The sequence below is a fragment of the Schistocerca cancellata genome, chromosome 9 (genome assembly GCF_023864275.1).
Source record: "Schistocerca cancellata isolate TAMUIC-IGC-003103 chromosome 9, iqSchCanc2.1, whole genome shotgun sequence".
NCBI lineage: Eukaryota > Metazoa > Arthropoda > Insecta > Orthoptera > Acrididae > Schistocerca > Schistocerca cancellata.
The window spans coordinates 64,682,131-64,702,588 of NC_064634.1; the positions used below are offsets into that span (position 1 = coordinate 64,682,131).

General features: G+C 42.7%; 1 protein-coding gene across 3 annotated transcripts in view; it reads left to right on the plus strand.

Annotated features, from left to right (window-relative positions):
• LOC126100304 (RNA-binding protein 26) overlaps window positions 1-20,458 on the plus strand; it is a 248,156-nt gene that overhangs the window by 212,402 nt on the left and 15,296 nt on the right. For all 3 annotated transcript variants that reach the window (XM_049910913.1, XM_049910914.1, XM_049910912.1), the window contains 2 exons: window positions 2,544-2,716; window positions 13,131-13,269. In XM_049910913.1, coding sequence (XP_049766870.1) covers window positions 2,544-2,716; window positions 13,131-13,269 — 312 coding nt within the window. The remainder of the gene's footprint in view (window positions 1-2,543; window positions 2,717-13,130; window positions 13,270-20,458) is intronic.

The window sequence follows — 20,458 nt, forward strand, 5'->3', positions numbered from 1 at the left end:
ATCATAAAGTTTACTGCCTAAAAGCCAGATGGATGTGATTAAGTCTACATCTACATTTATAATCTGCAAACCACCAAGAAGTGCATGGCACAGAGTATATCCCATTGTACCAGTTATTAGGGTTTCTTCCTGTTCCATTCTTGTATTGAGTGCAGCAAGAACGATTGTTTGAATGCCTCTGAGAGCACTATAATTATTCTAATCTTGTCCTCACGATTCCTGTGTGGGTGGTACATAGGGGGTTGTTGTATATTCCTAGAGTCAATGTTTAAAGCCAGTTCTTAAAACCTTGTTAGTAGACTTTCTTTGACTAGTTCACATCTTATCTTCAAAATTTTGCTAGTTCAGTTTCCTCAGCATCTCCTCAGCTTTCTCCCATGGGTCAAACAAACCTACGACCATTTGTACTGCCCTTCTCTGTTTATGTTCAGTATCCCCTATTAGTCCTATTTGGTACCATCTTCGTTACCCACAACTGCGTCTATGCGATTATTTCATTTCTTTTCATATCCCTGCAAAGTGTTAACGCCCAGGTATATGAATGAGTCTGCCACTTTCAACTGTGGCTCATTGATATTACAGTCATAGGATACTAGGTTTTTTTGTTTTTTTAAGTGCACAGTTTTTCATTTCTGAACATTTAAAGCATGTTGCCAATCTTTGTACCACTTTGAAATCTTATCAAGCTCTACTGAAGATTTATGCAGCTTCTTTCATACAGTACTTCATTATGGATAACTGTGTCATTTGCAAAAAGCCTGAGGTTACTATTAATAATGTCCGCAAGGTCATTAATATACAACATGAACAGCAATGGTCCAAACACACTTTCATGGTGCGCACCCAAAGTTACTTTTGCATCTGACAATGACACTCTATCCAAGACAACAAGCTGCATCCTCCTTACCAAAAAGTCTTCAATCCAGTCACAAATTTCACCTGATACCCCATATTATCAAACTTCCGACAGTAAGTGTAGGTGTGGTGCTGTGTCAAATGTGTATTGGAAATCAAGAAATACTGCATTTACATGACTGCCTGGATCCAAAGCTTTGAGTACATCATCTGATCCGTAAAATGAAGATACACAGTGTGGGTTGTGTTTCACATGATTGATGTTTTCAGAAGCCATGCTGGTTGACATGGAGAAGGTCATTCTGGTAAAGATACATCATTGTATTTGAGCTTGGAATATGTTCTAAGATTCTACAACAAATCAGTGTCAAGGATACTGGACGGTAGTTTTGTAGATCACTTCTATTACCCTCCTTGTAGATCGGTGTGACCTGTGCTTTCTTCCAGTTACTGGGCATGGTTTTCTGTTTGAGGGATCCATGATAGATTATAGTTAGAAGAGGGGTTAATTCAGTATAGACTCTGATAGGGATTCCATCGGGCCTTAGCTTTGTTCAATTTTAACAATTTCAGCTGTTTCTCAGCACAACTGACACTAATACTTACTTCACTCATCTTTTCAGTGGTGCAAGGATTAAATTGGGGCAATTCTCGTGGGTTTTATTTTGTAAAGGAACGTTTGAAAAGTGTGTTAATCCTTTCAGCTTTTGCTTTGCTACCCTCAGTTTTGTTTCGTGTCTCATTTGCTAGGGGCTGAACACCAACTCTGCCTTTACATATGACCAGAATTTCTTGGGTTTTGTGGGAGATCATTTGACAATGTTCTGGTCTGGTAGTCATCAAAGGCTTCATGCTTTGCTCTTTGGATAGGCAAAAGCCAAGAAGTATGGCTAACTACTACAATAAAATTTCCTTGTATTTGAATTAAGATTTCTCTTTGTGGGACGTAGGCTTAAATGAAAAATTTATTTATTTGATTTGTGAAAAATCTGTGTGTGACTAATAAATCATATATCAGGATATAAAAGTACTTCAGGACCAGTGAAAATTGAACAAATGTCCAGGATAAAGTGGCGAAGTGTTATGTTAGCTATCCAAACTCCAGATCAGTACAATGAAATAGATTTTGAAGTACGTGGTATTCAGAACTGAGCATTTTGGTAAACTAATCCACTTGCTTGTCTCACTTCATTTTGTTGTCGATCTAGACACCCAGGAACTTCATACATGGAGCCTCACCTAGTGTGTACACAATGATCTTTACTTCTAGTATCTGTATGTTAATTTTCTTGATCTGGAATTTCAAAATAGAATCTTCGTAAGATTCAAGATTAAGCTGGTTTCCTTGAGCCGCTTATAAGTCTGTTCCACTATTCTCCTGACAGCGTATAATGTAGATGTGTTTGCACTGTCTAAAGATCAGAATTTTTTATTCTATTGAACTGATCAGACAGTAAAAATGGTATTGGTACCTTCACACTGTATGTAATTAATGCATATTTTTCACAACAGTTAGTTAGCAAACTTGTTGATACTCTGGCTTTATGAATCACAACCAGCCCCCACCTCTCTTGTTCTTTTCTGCAACTGTTCTAGTTTTAATCTGACATTCACTGGGTTAGTCTGTGTGTTTCTAGAAGTATATTTTCTATTAATTTGTTAATTGTCATTGCATTTTTGTGCAACAGCAATTTGGAGAGGTTGTAGACTACGTAGTTGATGAGTCGACACCATCTTTGATCTTGAACTACAAGTCGAGGAAGGAAGCGGAGCTGGCAATTCTGAAGGGCCGAACATTTCAGGACCGACTGCTGTCAGTGACGTGGTGTGGAGGAGGACAGCCAGCTACAACCCGTCTCAGGTGTGTACATTAACACGTCTGCCGTGACACTATGTAATACTCCTGGTTTTTACCAGTGTGTACCTAGTAAATTTTTATCATAAAAAAGCACAATTTTGCAACAAAGAAGTAAAGTTGTCATATTTGAAAATGTCACAATAATGATAATGACCCATGGTGTAGCCTAAGAGACTGGATTATGACCGGAATTAGTATTACTCAGCCACACACTACGCAAAATAGAATGAAGTTAATTTAGCATTTATCATCAATAACAATAATTATAGATAGTGTGCAGCATTAATAGTAACCTTAAAATATTTTAGAACATAGTGAGCTGTTCTAAAATTACCCAAAATTTTAACATGTGAAATTCAGAGCATGAGCCAACGTACAAGCACATTTGACTTTTGTTTAAGTGCTCATGTTCAGGAAAGTATATACTTCTTTCTGAGATAAGTAATAAACTTAGAAAAGATGGTACTACTTAAACCACAGAACAGTACACAGTTTTTACTCATGAAATACAAGCAGCAGAGCTACACTTCATAAAGTATGTGTATTAGAATGCTGCAGATGCAGAGTCTCTTTCAACTGAAACTGACATTTACGCTATGAATTCTAAGCCACTTAGATTGAGCACAATCAAATGCACTACTTGATGTAGTCAGTTGTCAGTTCATTTCCAATTAATGCACAACAGGCCAGATTCTTCTTCCAGAAACTATGCCCATTTCCATCCAGACAGTAACAACTCTGAACTTACGTTTTATTATTTACAGCATCACAATCATAACAGAAGTTTTCTTACAAAACATAAAATTTCTACAACTGTCTTCAGATAATTACAGAAGAGAATAAAGTTTACAAATTTTAGTATAAATCATTGATCTCTGAATCTTACAGAAAATAGATTGATTACAGTTTGACATATAGTGTCCGTCATTGTAACAAGTATATCTTACCAAGGGGAGGTTAAGATGTGTGTCGGATCACTCAGAGAGGGCGTGCACACATTCATTTTTACACAAGGCTGACACTATCACTTTTTAACCTTAAAAAACAGACCACTAATGGTGCAGTTATCCACTCACAGGCACTTGATTCATTGTACACTAATACTTTAGTCCAAAACAATTCTCATAAGTAATATTACCAGATAGGAGCACTTGTCATTGTAACTACTTCTGGAATGAAGAGGTACGCCTGTCCTGAATTGAATCCTCATATCGGAATGATGATGAAAGGTCAGTGTGCCGGCCAGCATCTGTGATTTTTAGGTGCTTTCCTACACTCCACTAGGTGGATACTGGGCTGATTCTGATGTTCCGTCTCAGATATTCGCTATGCCAACATTTAGAACACTTTCACACAGAATTTACTTTATACATAGACAGATAGGATACACTGCTTCTGTCCTCGGAGGTGAATAGGAGACTGATGACCTTCGCTGTTTGGTCTCCTTACACATTCCTATCAGAAGCAGAAATAATATCTTTGGTTTTTTATCTGTTAAAATCATTTGAATGTGAAGATAATTATTTTGCATTAAAAGAGACAAGATTATATTTGTTAATGGTATTACAAATAACTGGTTATATAGAAACATAACAAAGCAAGAATGTTGTGCTAAAAAAGCCAAATAACTCAGGAATAGGAGTGAGTAGTAAGAAATCCAGTGGATTCTCACATCATTCACTTTTGAATCATCTCTTATTTCTTGTATCTATGATTAAAATACAAGAGAGTTAGCACTTTTGGTAATGACACAAATGGTATTGGAGTTAGTCTTGTTAGAAAATAGCGGCTTAAGAAATTGTAAATACCAGACAGACAGCAACATAAATTGTAAATGTTCCTTTTTAAAGGATAATGCAGTAGTTCACTACAAAGAGGCTCATTTTTATTTATACAATATGTTAATGAACAAGGGACATGGTGGTTAAGATACTAGTGGTGTGGTTATTAATATTTGTGTGTTTCCTGGATCTCTGAGGCACATTCCAGGGTCATTCCTTTGGGAAAAGTACAGACAGTTTCCTTCCTCAATCTAAACTTTAGCTCCGTCTCTTAATGATTGAACCTTAAACTTGAATCTTTCCTTTCCTTCACAGGATATTTGATTCTGTACACGGAGTGGAAAAAACTATAGAAAATGGTTAGAGTTCACAGAATGTTCCAAATTCTATGTTACACATATTACTGAAAATAGAAGCTGAAGATCCACATTATTGAGTTTCGCAGATAACTGAGTACAAAAACTTTTAACCTTCATACCATTCCAGGAAAAAAAATTAATATTGTATCAAATTATGGATCTTTCATCATAACAATTATTTTGCTGTGTCTCAGTTGCCTACACCATCTTTTTATGGTATGCCTTACGTTAAATTATACTTTGGCAGTTATGCAGGTTTTGACTGAAACACATTTCCACACGTATTCCCATCTGTTGTTAATGTCTCATTACATACAAGGCTCAGTCAAAGAATAAGCCTCTTTTTTTGTCAGAAATGTAAAACAGAACTATGTGGTTTGAGAACCACAACATTTATGATTAATTTACGACTTTTCAGTATAATCCCCATCCATTACCACATTTACGGTCCATATTTTAATGGGGCATGTAGTCCAGTGTGGTAAAACACACAGTCCTGCTTCCGAAGCCATTGACACACTGTCATTTTCATGACCAACCTCATCCTCAAAGTGAGTCCCATGATGACCTCCTTTTAGTGGTCTGAACAGATAAGTCTGATGGTGGCCAGGCAGGGCTGTGTGGGGGACAAGACACAACTTCATGACTGGTGTATGATTGTGCTTTGTCATGCAAAAGAACATCATCTGCCATAGCTTTTGTTGGGCACACTCAATGAAGACATACCTTAAGCTGTTTAAGGGTGCTAATATATTGGACAGGATTCGTTACATATACCTGTTCCAAAAAATCAACCATAATCACTTCCTCTAGATTCCAGAATAATGTACTCCCAACTTTCCATGCTGATCACACAATTGTGAACTTTTTCTTTGTCAGTGATTTTCTGTAATGATATTCCACTGACTGTGTTTTTGATTCTGGTTCAGAAAAATGAACCCATGTCTTGTATATAGTCACGGTTTATTGCATAAACTCCTCTCCCTCCGTACTGAATTACTACAAGATTTGGCAGGCAGCTGTTTTTTGTCTTTTTATTCTTGTTAGTTAACATTCTTGGTACCCAAGTTGCACAAATCTTTAATAATCCCAGTTCTGGAATAATCGTCGTCACACTGCCTTGAATGATGGGTGTAAAGCAACACAAATAATCTGCACGCATTCTGCAATCACCATGAATGATGTCATCTACTTGCTGAATGTTGTTCGAAGTCACTGCACTCACCGGCCCGCCGCTCTCTGTTTCTTCAGCCAGCGGTGTTTGCCCTTTTGCTTTGTTACAGTGATAAACCCATCGTATGAGTGCTCAAATCCACTGTTGCATCACCATACGCATTTTTCGATCTTTCATGAATACAAATGGGTGTTTCACCTTGTGCATTCAAGAATTCTATCACAGAACACTGTCTTATACGAATATTGATGTCAGCCATTTTATAAGTAACTGCAGTACCGGCATCAGTCGATGCAGAAAGTTACTACTGCACATGATTTGTGGAATACTAATTTTTCTCTTAACAAAGGATGGCTGATCCCATGTTATTATGGGACAAACTGTCCTAATAAAGTAACCCTTTATACAGGGTGTTTCAAAATTAATATATGGGTTTTAAGGCTGTGCAGAATTTATTACACTGAACTTAGAATTATAAATAATACATCAAATAAAAGAGCAGTTCAAACACTTTTGTTTGTATACCTATGTGCAAAGTGAAGAGTGCGGAATGACCAAGAGTGACTGAAGAACGTGTTGAATGAGTGAGTTTCATGCCCAGTCCCAAGAAATCAGTTCAGAAGGCTAGTCGTGAATTAGCAGTTCCAGTGAAGTCTTTGAGGAGACTTTTAAGAAGACACTTACAACTACTTCCTTATCAAATGTGATTTGAGACTTTCTCGGCGTATTCCATTCGTGAAATCTTCTCGGGTGATCAGCCGAGTAAAGGCGTCGTCTTCTCGCAACGTTTCGAAGGGTTTCGTACCCATCATCTTCAAGCGAAGTGTCGAGATGCTGTGTTGCGCGGTCCTATAAAGGCTCCTGGACCAGTGACTGATTCCGGGCGCCGACCAATCAGGTACCTGCGGAATCGGCCGCCGCGCCAGTGGTGGGGGGTTCGCGGCGCGGACCGGGCGTCGAGTCCCTGCCGGTTCCTACTACGTCTATGACCGCTACCGTCTTCGTGCCGGAGCGTTCTCTTCTAATTTTAGTTATTGCGGGATTCCAAGCTGTACTAAGTTGGAAACCAGTGTCTCGATTGATCAGGTTGCTGTTCAACCGAATTTCTACAGCCTCTTTGAAAACCGAATCCCAAAATCCTTTAGCGTCACACAGCTTCTTCGTACCCTCAAAGAGGAAGGTGTGTCCTTCGTTAAGGCTATGTTCCGCTACCGCCGATTTTTCTGTCTGACCAAGGCGTACATGTCTAATGTGTTCCGAGCGCCTCTGCGTGATGCAGCGCTGCGTTTGTCCGATGTATTTCGTACCACATTCACATTCAATACTGTATACGCCCGGAGTCTGCAGTCCCAGGTGGTCTTTGACTGAGCCAAGTATGTCCTTAATTTTACTTGGGGCATGAAAAATTGTCTTGATGTTGTGTTTCTCCAGAATGTGGGCAATCTTGGCTGTTGGCGGTCCCGCGTATGGTAGACATGCCAGGCATCTGGTCTCATCTTCTTCTTCTTCCGGTGTGTCTACCTTCCTGCTCTTGTGTAGGGCACGCGAGATTTGCGTCTCATTATAACCATTGCTGCGGAAGGTCTTCCTTAGGTGTTGTAACTCTGCAGGTAGGCTGTCATCATCACAGATAGACTTGGCCCTGTGCACAAGTGTGTTAAGCACTGAGTTGCGTTGTGCCGGGTGGTGGCAACTCTGTGCATGAAGGTATAAATCCGTATGTGTCTTCTTCCTATACACAGCGTGACCCAAGGTGCCATCAGGGTGCTTCTTGATTAGAATGTCAAGGAAGGGCAAGCTTCCGTTTTCTTCCACCTCCATGGTGAATTGTATGTTGCTGTGTATGCTGTTCAGATGTCGCAGGAAGTCTTGCAGGTTCTCTCTGCCATGTGGCCACACGACAAAAGTGTCATCCACATATCTGTGGAAGGCTTTAGGTTTCAATGGGGCGGTGTCCAGAGCTATGTCTTCAAAATGCTCCATGTAAAGATTGGCGATGCCTGGAGCTAAGGGGGACCCCATGGCTACACCCTCCACTTGTTCATAAAATTTGCCTCCACACTTGAAGTGGGTGTTTGTTAACACATGCCGGAACAGCTTTATTGTGTCCTCACTAAAGCGTGTTTCGAGCAGCGCTAGGGAGTCTTCCAGCGGTACTCGTGTGAAGAGTGAGGTGACGTCAAAGCTGACAAGAAGATCTTCTTTATCCAGGCGAAAGCCTTGTAGTACCTTAACAAACTCCGCCGAGTTCTTGACATGGTGCTCACAGTGACCCACGATCGGTTTGAGCAGTTGTGCTAGGTACTTGGCTAAACCATATGTCGGTGAGTTGATGGTGCTCACTATGGGTCGCAATGGAACTCCGTCTTTATGGATCTTAGGGAGCCCATATAGCCGTGGTGGTGCCGGTGCTCTGGGGTACAGCTTCCTGATGACGTCCTTTTCCAGTCCAGAGTCATTGAGCAAGGCGATGGTCTTGCGAGTCACGGAAGCTGTCGTGTCCTTGTCCAGTTGCTTGTAGGCAGTATCTTGTAGCAGTGAGTTTATCTTCTGCCAGTAATCTTCTTTCCTCAGTATCACCGTGGCATTGCCTTTGTCAGCAGCTAGAACGACAGTGTCCTCATCCTCACGTAGGGCCTTAAGAGCCTTCCTTTCAGCAGACGTTATGTTGTTCTTAGGCATTTTTGCCTTCTCCAGGACCCTGCACATTTCTCTCCTAACTTCCTCAGCTGCCTCCGTAGGGAGGCCGCGCACGGCCTGCTCGATGCTGCTGATAATGTCTCGCTTAGGTAGTGTCCTGGGTACTGGAGCAAAGTTAAGTCCTCTCGACAGCACTGATATTGTGGTCTCGTCCAGTTCTTTGCCTGCCAGATTGATGACAGTCTTGGCATTGGTTGTGTGGTCGGCATGTTGCCGGGCTCCAGACAGTCTGGTGAACTTGCCACATTGTTTTTCCGTGGCTTTTCTCTTGTGGATCTCACTGCTTGCATATGTGTTTCCATCGATCCACTCCCATGTGTGTGGTGGGAGATAGGAGGCCAATCGAAGGTGTTGAGTAAGCAGCATCCTTGCGTTCTTATCTAACTCCTGCCTGGTGACCCGTATGTGTTCGCGCACCAGGGCCGCACCGGCCCGTTGTAGTATGCGTCTGGATCTTGTCGTGCTAACAGGGTGCCGCAAGTTGGCAAATTTCGGCAACACTTCTTTATCTCGACACCGCTGTAAGAAGGCCAGTCTGCTAAGCAGCTTGCCCGCCTTGAGTCGTAGTTTCTGTAGCATCTGGTAGCTGCGATGGATATCCTCCCCGTAGAGGTATGTTAAATGTGATTTGAGACTTTCTCGGCGTATTCCATTCGTGAAATCTTCTCGGGTGATCAGCCGAGTAAAGGCGTCGTCTTCTCGCAACGTTTCGAAGGGTTTCGTACCCATCATCTTCAAGCGAAGTGTCGAGATGCTGTGTTGCGCGTGAGGATGAGGACACTGTCGTTCTAGCTGCTGACAAAGGCAATGCCACGGTGATACTGAGGAAAGAAGATTACTGGCAGAAGATAAACTCACTGCTACAAGATACTGCCTACAAGCAACTGGACAAGGACACGACAGCTTCCGTGACTCGCAAGACCATCGCCTTGCTCAATGACTCTGGACTGGAAAAGGACGTCATCAGGAAGCTGTACCCCAGAGCACCGGCACCACCACGGCTATATGGGCTCCCTAAGATCCACAAAGACGGAGTTCCATTGCGACCCATAGTGAGCACCATCAACTCACCGACATATGGTTTAGCCAAGTACCTAGCACAACTGCTCAAACCGATCGTGGGTCACTGTGAGCACCATGTCAAGAACTCGGCGGAGTTTGTTAAGGTACTACAAGGCTTTCGCCTGGATAAAGAAGATCTTCTTGTCAGCTTTGACGTCACCTCACTCTTCACACGAGTATCGCTGGAAGACTCCCTAGCGCTGCTCGAAACACGCTTTAGTGAGGACACAATAAAGCTGTTCCGGCATGTGTTAACAAACACCCACTTCAAGTGTGGAGGCAAATTTTATGAACAAGTGGAGGGTGTAGCCATGGGGTCCCCCTTAGCTCCAGGCATCGCCAATCTTTACATGGAGCATTTTGAAGACATAGCCCTGGACACCGCCCCATTGAAACCTAAAGCCTTCCACAGATATGTGGATGACACTTTTGTCGTGTGGCCACATGGCAGAGAGAACCTGCAAGACTTCCTGCGACATCTGAACAGCATACACAGCAACATACAATTCACCATGGAGGTGGAAGAAAACGGAAGCTTGCCCTTCCTTGACATTCTAATCAAGAAGCACCCTGATGGCACCTTGGGTCACGCTGTGTATAGGAAGAAGACACATACGGATTTATACCTTCATGCACAGAGTTGCCACCACCCGGCACAACGCAACTCAGTGCTTAACACACTTGTGCACAGGGCCAAGTCTATCTGTGATGATGACAGCCTACCTGCAGAGTTACAACACCTAAGGAAGACCTTCCGCAGCAATGGTTATAATGAGACGCAAATCTCGCGCGCCCTACACAAGAGCAGGAAGGTAGACACACCGGAAGAAGAAGAAGATGAGACCAGATGCCTGGCATGTCTACCATACGCGGGACCGCCAACAGCCAAGATTGCCCACATTCTGGAGAAACACAACATCAAGACAATTTTTCATGCCCCAAGTAAAATTAAGGACATACTTGGCTCAGTCAAAGACCACCTGGGACTGCAGACTCCGGGCGTATACAGTATTGAATGTGAATGTGGTACGAAATACATCGGACAAACGCAGCGCTGCATCACGCAGAGGCGCTCGGAACACATTAGACATGTACGCCTTGGTCAGACAGAAAAATCGGCGGTAGCGGAACATAGCCTTAACGAAGGACACACCTTCCTCTTTGAGGGTACGAAGAAGCTGTGTGACGCTAAAGGATTTTGGGATTCAGTTTTCAAAGAGGCTGTAGAAATTCGGTTGATCAGCAACCTGATCAATCGAAACACTGGTTTCCAACTTAGTACAGCTTGGAATCCCGCAATAACTAAAATTAGAAGAGAACGCTCCGGCACGAAGACGGTAGCGGTCATAGACGTAGTAGGAACCGGCAGGGACTCGACGCCCGGTCCGCGCCGCGAACCCCCCACCACTGGCGCGGCGGCCGATTCCGCAGGTACCTGATTGGTCGGCGCCCGGAATCAGTCACTGGTCCAGGAGCCTTTATAGGACCGCGCAACACAGCATCTCGACACTTCGCTTGAAGATGATGGGTACGAAACCCTTCGAAACGTTGCGAGAAGACGACGCCTTTACTCGGCTGATCACCCGAGAAGATTTCACGTACTTCCTTATCATTTGCAGTTGTTACAAACTCTAAGGCCTAATGATTTATGTGCGAGCTTTACAAACGAAACGTTGCTGCACGACGATGAAGAGTTTCTGGACCATGTTCATTTACAGTGATGAATTGACATTTCATATAAGTAGAAATGTGGACACACATAATGATTTCTTGTTCTCCATAGGCGTACAGCCCAGATGAGCACTTACGTACTCCTTAATTTTCGGAATATACCATTAGTTTCTTTTACGACGGACATTTCATAAATAGTGCACAGGTTGGTATTACTGTGGATTATTTGTATGTAACAGCAATGAAAATTACATCAGATGTAGTTGGGAGCTTGAGGAAGAAGCATGTAGTTATGGTTTTTCGCTGCATGTTCTAAAAACTGGTGAGAGGTAGAAATGGACCTGTAGGGGGTCTCGATTACTGTGACTGTTTAAGACCAGGCGTCATATACCAAGATTGAAACTATACGCAGCAAAAATCTGACAGAAGTGAAGTTTGTGGTGAGTTTATAGTGGACCGTAGTACCGTGTCTTTCACATTGAGTTAATTGTTTTTGTGGTGGTCATAAGCAGATACTCTTGGTGAAGATCATAGTGTGGCTTGTGAGGAGCTCTTTGGAGCCACAGGAATTCCCTCAACATCAGTATTCCATATTCTGACAAATGATTTGAAGAAGAAAAAAACTTCAGCAAGATGGGCCCCTCACTGTTCAACTCCTGAGGAGAAGCAGAAATACCTGGACAGTGCAACCTTGCTCAAAAGATTTGAACATGAAGGTCAATGATTGTTGCACTGAATTGTCGGTATCGATGAAACATGGATTAGAGACTTTGAAACAGAGTTGAAATCACAGTCCAATGAGTGGAGAGATTCTCCACATCCAAAAAAATTTCGATGTGCTCAATCAAAGCTCAAGCAAATCATCACTTTTGTGTCAAGGAATCATCATGACAGATAGTCCCATGTGGAACAAGTGTCACAACAGTATATTATTGTAACTTCATGCAAAACCTGAGCAGAAAAATGCACAAATCCTGATCTCAGTTGCTCAAGGCTGGGCTGCTAATTCTCATTGACAATGCTAACCCGCATGCCACCAATGTTGTAGCCCAAAAAATGGTTGAATATGGATGAAAAGTGTTGCTGCATCCTCCCTGCGTGAGTCCACTATACTTTGACTTTTTCCCAAAGTTTTAAAAATCTATGCGTTGACATCATTATCTTTCTGTGGAAGAGCTTTCTACCACAATTACCCAAGCCATTGGACAGAACAAAAGAAGTGGTGTCCTGGATGGAATAATAGAGCTACCAAGATGTTGGGATTCAGTCATAGAGAAGACTATATTGAACGACTGTAAAGAGAGATTGAAAAATAAATAAATGAATATGTAAGTAAAAAAAAATTAGTGAACGTTATTTATGCAATTTCCCTCATAATTCTCTTTTCAAACTTCCCTTCCTAGGCTCACAACCCATTCGTCTCCCGTACTTGACACATGCCAACTGCCTACAAGGTGGTGGTGTACTCCTCTGAACAGTACTAACAGAGAACTAGGTGCGCGACGATGTCAGAAAAAGTTATGCCTTCCTTTCCAAGTGGTTATACTGTGCTAAAAGCTCTGTCAGCTTTTAATGCAAATCTCTCTTAATTAGCAACCACATTTTACATTTCTATTATGAAGAAAGAATCCATTCACAGTTGTGTTACCATGATGGAAATCTACTTTCAGATCGGGATCGGTGAGTGGAAGCCTCATGTCGACAGTCCACCTGCACCCTGGGGGCGGCGCCCACCGCCAGGTCGTGCTGGTGGGAGGAGCGGGCAGCGACGGTGGGCTTGATGAGCCTCTTGCTGATGACGAGGAGGAGGTGAGTGTAGTTATAAGCAGAAACCTTATATTTGGAAGAATGTATGGAAAGCTGTAGAAGTATTGTTTCTCCTTCCTTCTGTGGCCTTAACCTCAGCAAAGTAATTTGTAATTGACTAGGATTCAGGATTCCACAGTGCTAAACATAGGTTAGTGTTTACAGCAGTCACACTTCTCATGTCACTGGAGGATACTGTTTCTCCTCAGGTCCATATCTGATACAGTAATTGAGAATAAAATCCTTGCCCAACTATAACATAAATCATGCACCTACTTGGGTCAATATAATGCAGCTCCATTCTGTCACAAATGTGTGGGAACAGATTGTAAACAGGATAACTGGTGTCCTTATTGTTGTTTTTCCTGTTGCATGTAATGGTTCTTCGAGACGTGATTCATTATTCGATACCTGGTATGCTGGCTCACCACCTTTCTGTGCAACAGACAACACATTGCTTGAATAAACAATACCAACTCTACTGGCACATTTCCAAAATCTCTGGTTATAAAAAAAAATCTTTCTGTAGGTCTAAGCCATTTTTCCTATACTTGTAGCTGTGCTGTGGAGCCCACACACTCTCATGAATCTGAGAATAACAGTGAAGGTAGCATTAATATAGTTCCCAAGTCAATTTTTGGCTATAAATTCTTGTGGTTAGCAGATTCTTATACCTAAACAACGTTCTTAAAAGTATCATTGACTGGTATTCTGCAGATGGTCTCATCCACAATTTTAAAAAGACACAACATACACTCCTGGAAATGGAAAAAAGAACACATTGACACCGGTGTGTCAGACCCACCATACTTGCTCCGGACACTGCGAGAGGGCTGTACAAGCAATGATCACACGCACGGCACAGCGGACACACCAGGAACCGCGGTGTTGGCCGTCAAATGGCACTAGCTGCGCAGCATTTGTGCACCGCCGCCGTCAGTGTCAGCCAGTTTGCCGTGGCATACGGAGCTCCATCGCAGTCTTTAACACTGGTAGCATGCCGCGACAGCGTGGACGTGAACCGTATGTGCAGTTGACGGACTTTGAGCGAGGGCGTATAGTGGGCATGCGGGAGGCCAGGTGGACGTACCGCCGAATTGCTCAACACGTGGGGCGTGAGGTCTCCACAGTACATCGATGTTGTCGCCAGTGGTCGGTGGAAGGTGCACGTGCCCGTCGACCTGGGACCGGACCACAGCGACGCACGGATGCACGCCATGACCGTAGGATCCTACGCAGTGCCGTAGGGGACCGCACCACCACTTCCCAGCAAATTAGGGACACTGTTGCTCCTGGGGTATCGGCGAGGACCATTCGCAACCGTCTCCATGAAGCTGGGCTACGGTCCCGCACACCGTTAGGCCGTCTTCCGCTCACGCCCCAACATCGTGCAGCCCGCCTCCAGTGGTGTCGCGACAGGCGTGAATGGAGGGACGAATGGAGACGTGTCGTCTTCAGTGATGAGAGTCGCTTCTGCCTTGGTGCCAATGATGGTCGTATGCGTGTTTGGCGCCGTGCAGGTGAGCGCCACAATCAGGACTGCATACGACCGAGGCACACAGGGCCAACACCCGGCATCATGGTGTGGGGAGGGATCTCATACACTGGCCGTACACCACTGGTGATCGTCGAGGGGACACTGAATAGTGCACGGTACATCCAAACCGTCATCGAACCCATCGTTCTACCATTACTAGACCGGCAAGGGAACTTGCTGTTCCAACAGGACAATGCACGTCCGCATGTATCCCGTGCCACCCAACATGCTCTAGAAGGTGTAAGTCAACTACCCAGCAAGATCTCCGGATCTGTCCCCCATTGAGCATGTTTGGGACTGGATGAAGCGTCGTCTCACGTGGTCTGCACGTCCAGCACGAACGCTGGTCCAACCGAGGCGCCAGGTGGAAATGGCATGGCAAGCCGTTCCACAGAACTACATCCAGCATCTCTACGATCGTCTCCATGGGAGAATAGCAGCCTGCATTGCTGCGAAAGGTGGATATACACTGTACTAGTGCCGACATTGTGCATGCTCTGTTGCCTGTGTCTATGTGCCTGTGGTTCTGTCAGTGTGATCATGTGATGTATCTGACCCCAGGAATGTGTCAATAAAGTTTCCCCTTCCTGGGACAATGAATTCATGGTGTTCTTATTTCAATTTCCAGGAGTGTATTAAGTTCTGTTCATCTTGGGATACAACACCACTACATAGCAGAAACATTGAAATACTTAGGTGTTCATATTGATGAGAATTAAAACTGGAAAAAGTGCTTTTTTTTTAACTCCTAAAACAACTTAGTAATACCATATGGCAGGAGTCAGCAATTGTTTTGGTGTGGGGGGCCAAATTTTGGAAGAGGTGGTTGTCAGATGACTGATATTATATTTGAGAAAATATATAAATTTTCCATAAAAATTAAAGAACATAAATAAAGTAAAATAGTGGCAGTATTAATAAATATATTTATTGTACTAATTTCATGTAATCTATAGCTGCAACCACATTTAATCTTAAAATCAGCTTGATTGGACAGATGTATCCTATCACCCTTTTCTATAATTTTTTTAAGTAAACAGTGAGATTGATTGTTGAAATTCTCATCACCGACTTGCAGGTTAATGTCTATCAGAGAGTGCCTAGGGGCCTATATTTACTCTCGTTATTCTTAAAGGTAGAAAGGCTTTGCTCACAAATATATGTAGACTCAAATACAGAGAACATAGTATTTGTATGGAGTGTAGCCATTTGTTGTTGTTGTTGTTGTTGTTGTTGTGGTCTTCAGTCCTGAGACTGGTTTGATGCAGCTCTCCATGCTACTCTATCCTGTGCAAGCTTCTTCATCTCCCAGTACCTACTGCAACCTACATCTTTCTGAATCTGCTTAGTGTATTCATCTCTTGGTCTCCCCCTACGATTTTTACCCTCCACGCTGCCCTCCAATACTAAATTGGTGATCCCTTGATGCCTCAGAACATGTCCTACCAAACGATCCCTTCTTCTGGTCAAGTTGTGCCACAAACTTCTCTTCTCCCCAATCCTATTCAATACTTCCTCATTAGTTATGTGGTCCACCCATCTAATCTTCAGCATTCTTCTGTAGCACCACATTTCGAAAGCTTCTATTCTCTTCTTGTCCAAACTATTTACCGTCCATGTTTCACTTCCATACATGGCTACACTCCATACAAATACCTTCAGAAATGACTTCCTGACACTTAAATCTATACTCGATGTTAACAAATTCCTCTTCTTCAGAAACGCTTTCCTTGCCATTGCCAGTCTACATTTTATATCCTCTCTACTTCGACCATCATCAGTTATTTTGCTCCCCAAATAGCAAAACTCCTTTACTACTTTAAGTGTCTCATTTCCTAATCTAATACCCTCAACATCACCAGACTTAATTCGACTACATTCCATTATCCTCGTTTTGCTTTTGTTGATGTTCATCTTATATCCTCCCTTCAAGACACTATCCATTCCGTTCAACTGCTCTTCCAAGTCCTTTGCTGTCTCTGACAGAATTACAATGTCATCGGCGAACCTCAAAGTTTTTATTTCTTCTCCATGGATTTTAATACCTACTCCGAATTTTTCTTTTGTTTCCTTTACTGCTTGCTCAATATACAGATTGAATAGCATCGGGGAGAGGCTACAACCCTGTCTTACTCCCTTCCCAACCACTGCTTCTCTTTCATGCCCCTCGACTCTTATAACTGCCATCTGGTTGCTATACAAATTGTAAATAGCCTTTCGCTCCCTGTATTTTATCCCTGCCACCTTTAGAATTTGAAAGAGAGTATTCCAGTTAACATTGTCAAAAGCTTTCTCTAAGTCTACAAATGCTAGGAACGTAGGTATGCCTTTCCTTAATCTTTCTTCTAAGAGAAGTCTTAAGGTCAGTATTGCCTCACGTGTTCCAGTATTTCTACGGAATCCAAACTGATCCTCCCCGAGGTCGGCTTCTACTAGTTTTTCCATTCGTCTGTAAAGAATTCGTGTTAGTATTTTGCAGCTGTGGCTTATTAAACTGATTGTTCGGTAATTTTCACATCTGTCAACACCTGCTTTCTTTGGGATTGGAATTATTATATTCTTCTTGAAGTCTGAGGGTATTTCGCCTGTTTCATACATCTTGCTCACCAGATGGTAGAGTTTTGTCAGGACTGTCTCTCCCAAGGCCGTCAGTAGTTCCAATGGAATGTTGTCTACTCCGGGGGCCTTGTTTCGACTCAGGTCTTTCAGTGCTCTGTCAAACTCTTCTCGCAGTATCGTATCTCCCATTTCATCTTCATCTACATCCTCTTCCATTTCCATAATATTGTCCTCAAGTGCATCACCCTTGTATAGACCCTCTATATACTCCTTCCACCTTTCTGCTTTCCCTTCTTTGCTTAGAACTGGGTTTCCATCTGAGCTCTTGATGTTCATACAAGTTGTTCTCTTATCTCCAAAGGTCTCTTTAATTTTCCTGTAGGCAGTATCTATCTTACCCCTAGTGAGATAAGCCTCCACATCCTTACATTTGTCCTCTAGCCATGCCTGCTTAGCCATTTTGCACTTCCTGCGATCTCATTTTTGAGACGTTTGTATTCCTTTTTGCCTGCTTCACTTACTGCATTTTTATATTTTCTCCTTTCATCAATTAAATTCAATATTTCTTCTATTACCCAAGGATTTCTACTAGCCCTCTTCTTTTTACCTACTTGATCCTCTGCTGCCTTCACTACTTCATCCCTCAAAGCTACCCATTCTTCTTCTACTGTATTTCTTTCCCCCATTCCTGTCAATTGTTCCCTTATGCTCTCCCTGAAACTCTCTACAACCTCTGGTTCTTTCAGTTTATCCAGGTCCCATCTCCTTAAATTCCCACCTTTTTGCAGTTTCTTCAGTTTTAATCTACAGGTCATAACCAATAAATTGTGGTCAGAGTCCACATCTGCCCCTGGAAATGTCTTACAATTTAAAACCTTGTTCCTAAATCTCTGTCTTACCATTATATAATCTATCTGATACCTTTTAGTATCTCCAGGGTTCTTCCATGTATACAACCTTCTATCATGATTCTTAAACAAAGTGTTAGCTATGATTAAGTTGTGCTCTGTGCAAAATTCTACCAGGCGGCTCCCTCTTTCATTTCTTAGCCCCAATCCATATTCACCTACTACGTTTCCTTCTCTCCCTTTTCCTACACTCGAATTCCAGTCACCCATGACTATTAAATTTTCGTCTCCCTTCACTATCTGAATAATTTCTTTTATTTCATCATACATTTCTTCAATTTCTTCGTCATCTGCAGAGCTAGTTGGCATATAAACTTGTACTACTGTAGTAGGTGTGGGCTTCGTATCTATCTTGGCCACAATAATGCGTTCGCTATGCTGTTTGTAGTAGCTTACCCGCATTCCTATTTTCCTATTCATTATTAAACCTACTCCTGCATTACCCCTATTTGACTTTGTGTTTATAAACCTGTAGTCACCTGACCAGAAGTCTTCTTCCTCCTACCACCGAATTTCACTAATTCCCACTATATCTAACTTTAACCTATCCATTTCCCTTTTTAAATTTTCTAAACTACCTGCCCGATTAAGGGATCTGACATTCCACGCTCCGATCCGTAGAACGCCAGTTTTCTTCCTCCTGATAACGGCATCCTCTTGAGTAGTCCCCGCCCGGAGATCCGAATGGGGGACTATTTTACCTCCGGAATATTTTACCCAAGAGGACGCCATCATCATTTAATCATACAGTAAAGCTGCATGCCCTCGGGAAAAATTACGGCCGTAGTTTCCCCTTGCTTTCAGCCGTTCGCAGTACCAGCACAGCAAGGCCGTTTTGGTTATTGTTACAAGGCCAGATCAGTCGATCATCCAGACTGTTGCCCTTGCAACTACTGAAAAGGCTGCTGCCCCTCTTCAGGAACCACACGTTTGTCTGGCCTCTCAACAGATACCCCTCCGTTGTGGTTGTACCTACGGTACGGCTATCTGTATCGCTGAGGCACACAAGCCTCCCCACCAACGGCAAGGTCCATGGTTCATGGGGGGGGGCATGGTTCATGGGGGGGTAGCCATTTATGGAAGTGAAACATGGACGATAAATAGTTTAGACAAGAAGAGAATAGAAGCTTTCGAAATGTGGTGCTACAGAAGAATGCTGAAGATTAGATGGGTAGATCACGTAACTAATGAGGAGGGATTGAATAAATTGGGGAGAAGAGGAATTTGTGGCACAACTTGACTAGAAGGGATTGGTTGGTAGGACATGTTCTGAGGCATCAAGGGCTCACCAATTTAGTACTGGAGGGCAGCGTGGAGGGTAACAATCGTAGAGGGAGACCAAGAGATGAATACACTAAACAGATTCAGAAGGATGTAGGCAGCAGCAGGTAATGGGAGATGAAGAAGCTTGCACAGGATAGAGTAGCATGGAGAGCTGCATCAAACCAGTCTCAGGACTGAAGACCACAACAACAACATTCCCTACAAACTTCTAATGATTTGTAAAGGTCAACTAATGCCACAGCATTAAACATGTCTTTCATAATGTGTTCCAACTGTGTGTCAGTAAGTAAACGGAAAATGCCTTTGTGGTCATTCCCATATGCCACTGCAACTTTGTGTGATTAGTACTCTACACTACACAGTGTTTATGCATATTGACGTGGCCATCCTAGAGTAAATCCTCGGTAGGGAAGGAAATCTCGGGTCAAGACAGAGTTTTCTGATTGTCTTGGTGGGCCAAAAAAAAAAACCTAGTGGACTGCTTTTGGCCAATGTTGGTCATGTGGAATTATGTTTTGGGGTAACTCATCTTTAAGAAAGGCTGACTTCTTTGCTCAAAAATGTGCAATAAGAGTAACTTGAGGTGCATACCCACAATCATCTTGTAGACATCTGCTTAAAGAGCTGGGGATTCTGTGTGCTGTTTCACAGTATATTTATTCCATCATGAAGTTTGTTGTAAATAATCCACCACAATACAGAAGTAGCAATGATGTACATAATTACAATACCAGAAGGAAAAATGGCATTCATTACCCCACATTAAGGTTGTCTTTATCACAAAAATGTATGCACAGTGCTGCAACAAAGATTTTTGATTACTTACCCATGGATATAAAATGTCTGACAGATAGGAAAATAAAATTTGAAAACAAACTAAAAAAGTTTCTGCTTGACAACTTCT